This window comes from Abramis brama (assembly GCF_963993115.1).
Source record: "Abramis brama genome assembly, chromosome: 2".
Classification (NCBI taxonomy): domain Eukaryota; kingdom Metazoa; phylum Chordata; class Actinopteri; order Cypriniformes; family Leuciscidae; genus Abramis; species Abramis brama.
The window spans coordinates 52,273,332-52,285,790 of NC_139964.1; the positions used below are offsets into that span (position 1 = coordinate 52,273,332).

The 12,459-nt window shown below is 45.8% G+C and overlaps 1 protein-coding gene across 1 annotated transcript in view; it reads right to left on the reverse strand.

The window, feature by feature from the left end:
* The window catches only part of dnah6 (dynein, axonemal, heavy chain 6), a gene marked incomplete at its 5' end in the record, with an annotated part of 92,682 nt that extends 80,716 nt beyond the window's left edge, over positions 1-11,966 (reverse strand). The window contains 7 exons of the mRNA XM_084096230.1: positions 689-803; positions 899-1,013; positions 1,339-1,473; positions 1,647-1,914; positions 3,047-3,312; positions 3,401-3,574; positions 11,706-11,966. Coding sequence (XP_083952356.1) covers positions 689-803; positions 899-1,013; positions 1,339-1,473; positions 1,647-1,914; positions 3,047-3,312; positions 3,401-3,574; positions 11,706-11,966 — 1,334 coding nt within the window. The remainder of the gene's footprint in view (positions 1-688; positions 804-898; positions 1,014-1,338; positions 1,474-1,646; positions 1,915-3,046; positions 3,313-3,400; positions 3,575-11,705) is intronic.
* Positions 11,967-12,459: the final 493 nt, after the last annotated feature.

Genomic DNA, 12,459 nt, shown 5'->3' on the forward strand with positions numbered 1-12,459 from the left:
AAAATGTGACAAGAACTCAGAGTTATCAAATCAGTTGATATTTCACTGGTTTTGGCCATCCTTCTATTAGACTGCCTCACAAAAGAATTAGGTTGAATAGCCGTCAGCTGTCAAATTTAAGTACACATTTAGATGATACCAATTTAGGTCAACCAATTACCAAGCAATGCTTAATTTTGTTCAGTCTGTGGTGTAAAAAGGTCGCATTAGCAATTAAAGAAAAAGCACTTAAGCAAAACATGGTCTGAATAATTTTAGGTCCCAAATTTTTATAAATTTTACTGGTAGTCCACTGTATGAAGAATTTTTGGGTATAATATGTCACAGTTTACTTTATTTTGCTATCTTCACTTCCATAAATGAACTATAGTGTCCTGCAACCACTAGTAAAAAAAATATCAAAAATGATATCTGGTGTCTGAATAATTTTTGGTTTGACAGTATATATATATATATATATATATATATATATATATATATATATATATATATATATATATATATATATATATACACACTTTTATTGGTACACATCAAAAATAAAAGCAAATTCTGATGAAGATAAATAATGACAGCATTCTTCCTTGTTGTTTGTTTACTTTGCCACTTCATTAAAATCTCTGCATATAGATCCTCACTTCAGCCTGTTTCCTCCCGCTTCCGCAACATTACAGAAATGTTGACTAACCAAGTAAGACGTTGGCAGTAGTATCTCTTGTTTGCTTGTTGCGTGTAACTCATCTTCTCAGGTGTGTCTTCAAAGAACAATCCAAAATCAGGTGATGCTAACTCTTCATTACCGTCTGATACATGCATGTAAGAAAAAAAACACACTCAAATTCACAATATACCAGCTTTTTGACACATAATTGCTTGTGTGTCTGGATAAAATTGTCACCAGTCTCCAAGTCGCCGTAGTCCGGTGTGTGTCCAAACTCTTTCAAAGCATTTCGACAGGCACTTCTTGCCACTTCCATTGCCAGCTTCCTGAACTTTTCAAGACGGGAGGACACCTAGAACATGTATCCACAAAAATAATTTAATAATAATAATTTATGATTTCAATAAATAATTATAAATGATAGAAAAAAGACACTTCACACTGTACAGCGAACATAATGCACTCTTAAAAATAAATGATCTTTATTGGCATCTATGGTTACATGAAAATCCTTAACCTTTCCATTGCACAAAAGATTTTAAATGTTCTTCACACTAAGAAAAAAAAAAAGTTAATTTAAGAACTATCCACTGAAGGGTTCATTGGGGAGTCAAAAATGGTTATTCTATGGGATTGTTGCAAAACCCAAAACGCATGCAAACTCAAGTCTCTCTCACCTCCTCCAGCTGTTTGTATTGTGCACTCTGAAACTCCTCAAGTGTGTATGTGTGGTCTTTCTCTAGCCGACACAGAGGCATGTCACTGATGTGGTAACACATTTCCCTGATGTCAATCAATGCTGGTCGCAGAGACTGAAATACAGACATGATTATTTTCACCATACTTTTTGCTGTCTTTGTATAAAGAAGGTGATGCATTCTGCAAGAAACCTCGTTGTAAGTATATACAGTAAGTTTTTTTAAACAAATCAACTTTTCTAAAAGCCATATCTATATAAATTCACATACAAAAATCTTTGGCAAACCTCATTAAGAATGAAGAGATGCTCTTGCAATGAGCGTCTGCATTTGCTGATTTTCTTATAGCGCACATTGTTACGCCACACACGAAAAGCCTTCCACTTTAGGAAGAGGGCAAACATAGGGATGCGCAAAAGCTTCCGGTGAAACTGGTATTCCTGCTCCCAGCGTTCTAAGGACAAATAGTCCACCTCAGACCCACAGTAGTGCATCACTGCATGAGTACTGACTGTATAGTAGTCTGACTTGTTGACATTGTCAAACATTGCAATTCTGTTGAAAGAATATTTGGAGTATTTAGAGACAAAAATATGGTTTAACACACAGTTAACAGTTCATGTGTATTTTCTTTCCATACTTTACTTTTTCATTGATAGTGATCATGTGATGTCACACATTATTTAGAATACAAATGAAAAGTTACTGAATATTAACCTTTATTTGATGAAATTTGTGAAATGGTTTGAACTGAACTTAAATTATGAATTTAAGCAAAATATATTTGAATATATTTTAAAATGTAATTAGGGCCCGAGCACCGATGGTGAGAGGACCCTATTGTTTTTGCTCCGTTTATTCTTCTTCTTCTTCTTCTCCAAAGTGAATCGCTTTTTAGAGGGCCTTAACATGCTCGAAAACTCATGAAACTTTGCACACGCTTCAGAAGTGGTGAAAATTTACGTGTGATGTGGTTTTCAAAATTGGGTGGGGCAAAATGGCTTAATTATTGCCCCTACATTTTGCCCCGGCTCTACGTTTCACGTACAGGTATGAAATTTGGTACATACATGTAATGACCCAATACCAACAAAAAAGTCTCTTGGAGCGCAGCCCTAAACACAACAGGAAGTCAGCTATTTTGAACTTCCTCTCAGATTTTGTGCAGTTTTTGCCATTTCCTGATGTTGTACTTTAACAAACTCCTCCTACAGTTTTGATCTGATCCTCTTCAAATTTGGTGAGTGTAATCTTAAGGCCTTTACTAAAGGCGCCGGGTGGCGGTGGCAGGGGTGCGAGGGCCCTTTTCATCGCTGCTTGCAGCTTTAATTTATTCTTGTAATGGTAAAGCTGAATTTTCAGCAGCCATTACTCCAGACTTCAGTGTCACATGATCCATCAGAAAATGCTGATTTGGTGCTCAAGTAACATTTCTTATTATTATCAATGTTAAAAACAGTTCATATTTTTATAAAAACCCATAGTACATTTTTCCAGGATACCTTGATGAATACGAAGTTCAAAAGAACAACATTTATTTGAAATAAAAAAATTATAAAAATCTTTATTGTCACTTTTAATAAATTTAAAATGATTAATTTCTTTAAATAAATCTTACTGACCCCAAACTTTTGAACAATAGTGTACAACCACACTTCTACATAAATGCAAAAACGGGTTTTCTTACTTGAGGTTGTATGTGTCAAATTTGATGGATGATTTAGGTGCTGCAGACGTCACATAGAGGAATCCCAAGTGAGGGTTATTCCGGATGGTTTGAACGATGTCGGGTGGGGTGTGAATTTTAGCACGAATTACTTCCTCTACTGAGTTGAAAAGTGGTGGAGAGAGGGTGTAGCTCAGAGGTGAAACTGTAACAGGACAACCTCTAGATGAGCTCTTTGTTCTTTTAGGAGGGGATGGGATCATGAGTGAGCCCTGCGTCAACTGCACCTGAAATCATCACATAAAAAGCACGTCATTTTTTGCTAATGCTACACGAGGCATCTGCCAGAGTTGTTTATGAGTTGAGTGGCCAGACCTGTCTATCTTTGACATGGTCAGGAATTCTGGGCAGCTGTAGCGCAGAGGGTCCTCTCTCCAAGGCCCTGCCAATGGACTGGACCTCATCCGATGAAAAAGGCATCTTAGGGCTCAAGTTGAACCTTTGGATGTTCTCCAGTTTCATACTTTCACTGCGTCTCTTCAGAATTGGCTAGGGTAAAATACAGATCATGCAGTTAACACGAATGAGTATGACGGTTATTTTTTATTACCACTGTACTTTTATTTGTTTATTAATATTTGAGTCAACGACATTCAACAGTATCATTGATTAAGAAAAGGAAAAAATATTTTAAATATCTAGTTCAAAATGCATGTTCATAGAAATATACTCTTTGAACTCATGTTGGTTCCATTGCACTGAAAAATGTGCGTACAATCTTCAAAAAAAGTTTACATTTAATGACTCTAAAAATGTCATGCAGTATAACCATCAAGTAATAATGTATTTAACTTGAATGCATATGAGTGTCCACATCTGTGATTAATGAATATTTTTAAAGTTTATTTCGGTTTTTGGGGAATCACACCATATTTAAAACCTGAACTAATCTTACATTTTCATAAAAATAGTATTAAGTCAAGGTAAGTCAACTACATTTATAGCGCTTTTAACAATATGGATTGTTTCAAAGCAGCTTAACAGAGATAGGAAATTACTGTAACAGATTGTTTAGGCTTTACAACAGCTCTAGGATACATTTATTGTCCAGCTAAAGTTAGTTTTGATTGATTGATTCACTTCCGTTGCGAAGATCATTAGTTATTAACTTAGGGACCACTACTTTGCTAACACAACACTGTTCTAACAGGAAAATCCTTAACGCGATCCGGCCGCCCATCCGCACAAAACAGTGCCTGGTGTCTCGAGAACGCACTCCCTGAAATAGGTTCGAAGGCGCAAACAATTATCCGTTATCTCTGCGCAAACCTCAAAAACGCAAACCCGCGAAAACGCAGACGTCGCGCGCACATGCGCGTTGTGTTCATACCAATGTTATGCGCGTTTGAATATATATGTGCGCAGGCGTGTAGTCCTTATTTTATTCTTATTTAATTCTTAATAAGAATTTTATTATTTTGATGAGGCATTTTTCTTCAATATGACATCAGGGCTATTGTATCACCCAGACCTTTTTTTTATGTTATAATCCCAAAACAATATAAAAATAAATTTAAATTATGATATTAAAGGGGTGGTATAATGCCCTTTTCACAAGATGTTAAATAGGTCTCTGATGTCCCCAGAGTGTGTATGTGAAGTTTTAGCTCAAAATACCCCACAGATATTTTTATATAGCATGTTAAAATTGTACATTTTTGAGGGTGAGCAAAAATGCACCGTTTTGTGTCTGTTCCTTTAAATGCAAATGAGCTGCTGCTCCCAGCACAGGGGGCGGAGCTTCAACAGCTTGCACTCACACAGACATGCACTGAAAATTTCAAAAAAGTTTAGCCTTTTATGTTCAAACCGGAGTCAGACAATTATGGAGAGACTCGAGAAGAAGTGACAACATGTAGAATGCAACAGGACATTTCTGAATGGTTAGTTGATGAATTTATGTAGCTTAATGTGTAGTTACCTTCTAGTCATTGATTAGCATATTCTGTCTTGATAATCTATAAATCATGTTCCGGGGGTGGGGGTTATGTAAATTTTAGGGTTGGTGATGTCACTAACCCGGGAGGAATGTCGGGTAGTCCATACCAGCTGTTTGTTGTAGTCCTTAAAAAGCAATTTCTCTAAAAGCAAATATATCCCTTTGCTTTGAACTTTGAGTGTTGTAACTTTGCAAATGTTGTTCTCTTACGAGAGGTCTCTCGTACTGCGTAAGAGTATCTTACGCTAGGCGAAAATCCTTTTTCCGCGAGATATTGAAGCCAAAAATTATCCTTAATTTTGTAATAATGCAAAACGCGTTGCGGCAGCATACAGACATAGGCGAGGCAGCTCGCGCGCCTATTGGCTGTTCTGCGGCAACTGCAGCAGCCTATCGAGCGAGGCCTGGCGTGACGCCAGACCCAATGAGGGTGCTTCGCGCCCACTGCGTCACATCCCGCCGAAACGGGCGTGGTCTAGGCCTATAAATACCGCTAGCAGGCAGCTATTATCTGATTTTTCATCCTTCAAGCGAAGCACACGCATCGCTGGAGCTGGAGAAGAAGCCGCGCCGTCTGAGAGAGAGCACCTTCAGCGGGACGAGTCACTGAAGTCGCTGGCCGCGCCGCCTCCCTTGCCTTCCTGCTGCGCTTTTCGGGCGCTTATATCCTTTTATTCTCTGTACTCTGTGTGTGTGTGTGTGTCGCCGCTGCGACGCACATTCTAAAAAAGCAGCGTCTTTTTCAAGATGCCTTCCTGCGGCTCGTACAGAGCCACACTCAGCAACGGGGACCGCCATGTTATCTGCGTTTCCTGCCTGGGTGAGGAACATGCAGCTCTCGCGCTCGCTGACGGCGGCTGCCCTCACTGCGAGCTGATGCCCATGGCGACTCTGAGGACTCGCCTGGCTTTCTTCACCGAGACTGCTCCCCTGTCCGCTGCGGTGTCGCGCCGTAAAAAGCGCCGTGCCCAGCGGGTCCCGGAACCTTCCCCCAGCCGCCAAAGCTCGCCGGTTCGCCCGCCTGCTTCACTGGCTTCGTCAGCTTCTCTTCCTGATGGACAGCGGCCGCTGTCTGCCGCCGCTTCCGTCGACATCGCTGACGAGGAAGCCCTGCTGGGAGAGGATGATTCCTGCTCTATCCTGGCGTCAGGCAGTGAGGATTGGGCGAGCTCTGAGGATCTCGCGCCCCCTGCCCGCACATCGTCAGGCAAGAGAGCGTCCATCGAGACGGAGCTCATGCGGATACTCGCACAGGCCGCGGCGAGCCTCGGCCTCGAGTGGTCTTCGCCCGAGCAGCCCGCTCACAACCGGCTGGATGGCTTTTTCCTGCCTGGGGAGCGCGCTTCGCCTGCGTCCAGACCAGCGCCTTTTCTTCCTGAGCTACACGAAGAAGTCGCTAAGTCCTGGAACTATTCAGCTAGAGTGCGTCCCGCTGTTTCTTTGGCATTCTCTGCAGTTGACGATGCCAAGAACAGGGGATACCTTTCGCTGCCGCCGGTCGAAGAGGCGATAGCGGCCCACTTATGCCCGCCCTCCGCTGGACGGCGCGCTAAGCTGGCCCTACCCTCTAAAGCTTGCCGCACGACGTCAAGCCTGCTCCGCCGCGCTTTCGCCGCCGCCGGGCAAGCTGCGTCAGCGCTGCACACCATGGCCACGTTGCAGATCTTCCAGGCCGATCTCCTCCGAAAGCTGGATGAGAAAGGACCTGACGCGATCTGTGTGCCGGACCTGAGAAGTGCCACGGACCTCGCTCTCCGTGCCACTAAGTCCGCAGCACAGGCCATTGGACGGAATATGGCTTCTCTCACCGTGACTGAGAGACACCTGTGGCTGACGCTCTCAGAAATGGCCGAGTCCGAGCGCACCGCGTTCCTCGACGCCCCGCTTTCTCCCGCTGGCCTCTTTGGATCCTCCGTCAAGGATTTCGCGGAGAGATTCGCAGAGGTACAGAAAGCGTCACAGGCTATGAAGCACTTCCTCCCGAAGCGCTCCAGCTCTGCAGCAGGCCGTGCGAAACCGTCTGCACAGAGCTCACAGCCCCAGCCACCGTCCGCTGCCGCCACTTCGCAGCGCCGCCAGGCCCGAAGCGCGAGACCGCGCTCCCGCTCATCCAGCGGCCTAGGATTGTGGTAAAGCCCGAGGCCCCGAAGTCGTCCTAGCACGCCTAGGAAAACGACGGTGTTCGAGTCCCGCTGCGGCCGGACTCCCACTAAAGTCATTCGCTCGTCCAGTTCCAGCAAATGTGACTGTTCCAGTGTTTTCCGCAGCCAACAAGCCGGTTCTGTCACCCGCTTGCCTGCACACAAATGCCGTTTTCACGGCTACCCAGATAAATCCCCAAGAGAGTGTATTTTCTGGTGTCCCGGCCACGGCCGATGGTGTCTCGTGTGTAGTAGGAATGCCCACTGCCCAGTGCCCATCTCTGCACACAAGCACAGCCTGTCACACAGGTCCCGCGCACATAAAATCGACTCAGATCGATTGCGCTTCAAACATGGTAGATGTGCCCACTACTCAGTGCCCACAAACACCATGTTATGCATGTCTCACGGTTTCCGTAAAGGCGAAACCAACGTGCATTCGCTTCACTCAAGCGAACAATGCTTTCGGTGTGATAAATGTGCCCGCTGTCCCGCGCCCACATCCACACATAGGCATGACAGTTCCTACGGGACTCGCCCAGCCCTCCCCCTCGCGGTTGACCGCCGCAGAGGAGTCAAGCGCGGGCAATCTGCCCGCTGTTATCAGCGCGCCCCATGCCTCAAATGTCACGAGCGCGACGCTTGTGTTACAGCACACCGAAGCCTCTCCATCGCTGGGTGAACGGAGCGTGCTTCGTATTCAACCCCTAGCTATTTATGCAGACGCATGGGCAAAGCTGCCCAGGGTTTCAAAGTGGGTGTTGGACATTATAAAAAGAGGCTATTCGCTACAGTTTCGCCGACGCCCTCGCCGCTATACGGCGCGCGTCGAGACCACGGTAAAAGCAGAAGTAGCACATTTACTTCGAGCCGAAGTGGCGAAACTATTGAACAAAGGGGCCATAGAGCCTCTCTCTCAAGTTCAGAGCGAAGGAGGGCTATACAGCAGATACTTCCTGGTACCGAAAAAAGACGGGGGTCTCAGACCCATACTAGATCTAAGGCAACTGAACAGAGTGCTCGTGAAGCGACAGTTCAGGATGCTCACGACCAGAAAAATCCTCGCGCAGATTCGCCAAGGGGATTGGTTCGTGTCAATAGATCTGAAAGACGCGTATTTTCAAATACAGATAGCGTCACGTCACAGGCGATATTTGAGATTCGCCTTCGAGGGCCAGGCATATCAGTACACAGTCCTGCCGTTCGGTTTATCCCTGGCACCCCGTACATTTACGAAGTGCATGGATGCGGCGCTCGCACCCCTCAGAATGAGGGGCGTGCGAGTACTGAACTATTTGGACGATTGGCTGATTCTAGCGCAATCTCGCTCAGTGCTCATAGAGCACACGACCATTTTACTCGATCACCTCGAGAATTTGGGTCTCAGTGTCAATTGGGTGAAGAGCTCTCTGTCCCCCAGTCAGACGATATCTTTCCTGGGCACAGAGTTGGACTCGCTGTCCATGATAGCGCGACTATCACAGCAGCGCGCGGTAGACATTCAGCGTACAGCGAACTCGTTCCGCTGCGGCGCGTCTGTCCCGCTCAAGAAATTTCAGAAGATGCTGGGTCTCATGGCCTCAGCATCATCAGTGCTCCAGTTGGGCCTGCTCCGCATGCGCCCGCTGCAGTTTTGGCTGAAAGCGCGAGTCCCACGCCTAGCGTGGGCATCCGGTCTGCTTCGCCTCAAGGTCAATCAGAAGTGCGTCGCAGCTCTGAAACCTTGGAGAGCGGACGACTGGTACCAATCAGGTGTAAGCCTGGGGACTTTCTCGAGGGTGAGAGTGGTGTCCACGGACGCATCCACCTCGGGATGGGGAGCGCTGCTCGAGGGCAGACCGTTCTTCGGCCAGTGGTCAGAATGGGAGAAGCTCCTGCACATAAACTGCCTCGAAATGCTGGCAGTGGACAACGCGCTGACGCGTTTTTGTCCCCAAATAAAAGGACACCACGTCCTGGTCCGCTCGGACAACATGTCTGTGGTGTCCTACATAAATCGCCAGGGCGGCCTCAGGTCCAGGAACCTGTACAGGCTAACAGAACGCCTCCTGGTATGGGCTCAGCGCAACCTGCGCTCACTGAGAGCAGCGCACGTGCCAGGGCTCCTAAACGTAGGACCAGACAGACTGTCCAGGAACAATGTTCCGGCAGGCGAATGGTCTCTACACCCACAGACAGTCCAACTGCTGTGGAAGAAATTCGGCAGAGCGGAAGTAGACCTGTTCGCGTCTCAAGAAAACGCTCACTGTCCGGAATTTTTCTCCAAGAGCAGGGACGCGCTGGCTCACGTATGGCCCCGCCGCCCGCTCTATGCCTTTCCCCCCGTCTCTCTCCTGCCTCCGGTGATAGAGCGGATCAGGGAAGAAGGATGCTCAGTACTGCTTGTAGCACCGTTCTGGGAAAACCAGCCTTGGTTCCCAGTTGTGATGCAGCTAGCGAGCACTGCCCCGTGGCCAGTGCCAGTGAGGAGTATTAAACACGATCACGCAGGCTAGAGCTCCGTCTACGAGACGGCTCTACTCCTCGAAATGGTCAGTGTTTTCGGGCTGGTGCACAGCCCGTGGCGTGTCACCCACAGACTGTGGAGTGACGGAGGTGCTTTCCTTCCTACAAGAGCTGTTGGATAAGGGCGGGACCCCTTCCACGCTCAAAGTTTATGTGGCGGCTATAGCAGCGTTCTCAAGAACAGCGCTTGGTCAGTCAATAGGAAGGAATGATTTAGTCATCCGCTTCCTTAGAGGGGCTAGGAGACTGAATCCTCCCAGACCTCCCTCAGTCCCCGTATGGGACCTTTCTACGGTACTGGAAGCCATGAAAGGTGGACCATTCGAGCCCTTACAGACGATTGATCTGAAACATCTGTCTTTCAAGACTGTGTTTCTGCTGGCTCTCGCTTCAGTGAAGCGCATAGGGGATTTACATGCGCTCTCTGTGAGCGCGACGTGCATGGAATTTGGGCCTAATGACTCAAAAGTCATACTCAAACCTAAGCACGGTTATGTTCCAAAATCCCTCAACACACCGTTTAGGGCGCAGGTCATCTCCCTGTCAGCCCTACCGGTCCCTGATGAGGAGAGAGACGCGGGCCTCCTTTGCCCGGTCAGGGCATTACGAGCTTATGTGTCTCGCTCGTCTGTTTTCAGACAGACAGAGCAGCTCTTTGTTTCGTTCAGTGGGCGTTCTAAGGGACTAGCCGCGTCGAAACAGAGCCTATCCAGATGGATAGTTGATGCTATAGCGCTAGCATACGCCTCCAAGGGCATGCAGTGCCCGTTGGGTGTCAGAGCGCAAGATATTTGTACGGCGGCAGGCTGGGCCTCCCCGTCTACATTTATAAGGTTTTACAACCTAGAGGTTCCCGCCCTGCAGGCCAGGCTGCTGTCGGTCTAGTTAACCAGTATTATCTGACCTGATGCTATCAGCTCAGAATGCTGCGTCTACTGAGCACAGCTCGACGATTGACAGTAAAAAACAGTAGCACAGTATGTGCCTGGGCAAACTGTGTAAGACCCACATTTCTCCATCAGTTCAGGCCGTACCCCGCCCTGTCTGTATGATGATATTCGCGTCTAAGCGACGCTGCCATATGTGGAAGAGTGCGGCTTTGCCCCTCCCTCTTCCCGGACTCCCTGTGAGTTCCCTGGGTGATTGTGCACTACATGAACCCCGGGCTTTCGCCCTTGGGTCTTTGGTGTCAGATCTCAGCATGCACGGCGTTTTGCATTGGGTCCCCTAGCGTAAGATACTCTTACGCAGTACGAGAGACCTCTCGTAAGAGAACGTACTCGGTTACTAACGTAACCTCGGTTCTCTCTAGAAGAGGGCCAGGCCTCGCTCGATAGGCTGCTGCAGTTGCCGCAGAACAGCCAATAGGCGTGCCTCGCCTATGTCTGTATGCTGCCGCAACGCGTTTTGCATTATTACAAAATTAAGGATAATTTTTGGCTTCAATATCTCACGGAAAAAGGATTTTCCCCTAGCGTAAGATACTCTTACGCAGTACTCGTTCCCTCTTCTAGAGAGAACCGAGGTTACGTTAGTAACCGAGTATGTTTATGCTCAAACAGCAACATTACACACTAACTAAAGTTAAAAAAGTGAAATCATAATAATCAACCACCCCTTTAAAAACATGCCCATCATAGGTGTATTCAAGTGCACAGTCAAAAATATTTTCATGATTTATCACAACATTTTTTCTTTTGTCAAATCACCTTTTAAATAATTTATGTGGTTCAGATGACAATATTTTGAGTTTCTGTTGATTAGGCTAAACCAATCTCCTACATTGTATTAACTTAAATTTTTAATTTCAATTAAATCCAATTTTTTAAGGCAACCAGATTACTTACTTTTTTTTAAGTTTAACCAACAATAAAAAAAAAAATTACAGTTTACGTGAACTTCATTTTAACATTCATTTTAGATTTGTCACTTCATCGACCCAATTTTGACAGCCAAAAAGAATTAAAAGAATGAATGGAAAAACAAACAAACAAACGATTTGTACCGAGTCCTCATTTGATGGTATTGCTCTTACCAACATCTCAACTTGTGCTGGTCTTTTTGAGGTCAGGTGTCTCTCCTGAGCCTTAGTTCTGTGAGGGAATACCAGAGCATCAGCGTTCGTGTGTGGACGTCTGGGCACTGAGATAAGTCTAGCCCTCAGCTGCTCCACATCAACAGGTGCCAGAGAACCAGGTGCATTAGTAGACACAGGTAAAGAAGACAGCTTCTGTTTGCCATGATCTTGCTCTGGCCCTGCCTGGCTCCTGGAGGTGCCTTTCTGAAAAGAGTGCATGACCAAACTTTCCTCTTGTTTTGTGTTCTTCCCAAAAAGTTTCAATTCCTTCTCCTCGGAGTTATTCCTGGACAGTAAACTCTTTTAAATACAGTCAAGACAACAGCATGTTAGTGAGATTCGCAGTGAGCTGCCATAATACAACTGTACAATAAAATTATTAAATAGTGTTGCTAAGTAACGTGCGGGAAGTCTCGTGTTGTTTTTCTTTTAAACTTTGTACCAAATTATAGAGCAACATTAGCCAAAATATTGTAGTTTATTTCGTCATATGTATATAAGCATATCTTCAGGAGTTTTAATATTTAAAAAAAAACAAAAAAAGCCCGCTCGTTAGCAAACTATAAACGGCGCACTGACTTTCAAGACAGCAGCGATACTTACAAAATGTGTTTACAAGTCCCAGAGAATGAAATGCTAGTCAATTGCAAACTAAGTTAGCTGCTGCCAAGCATTCATGAAAAGCGAAGGCATGTTTATATTTTTATTTCTT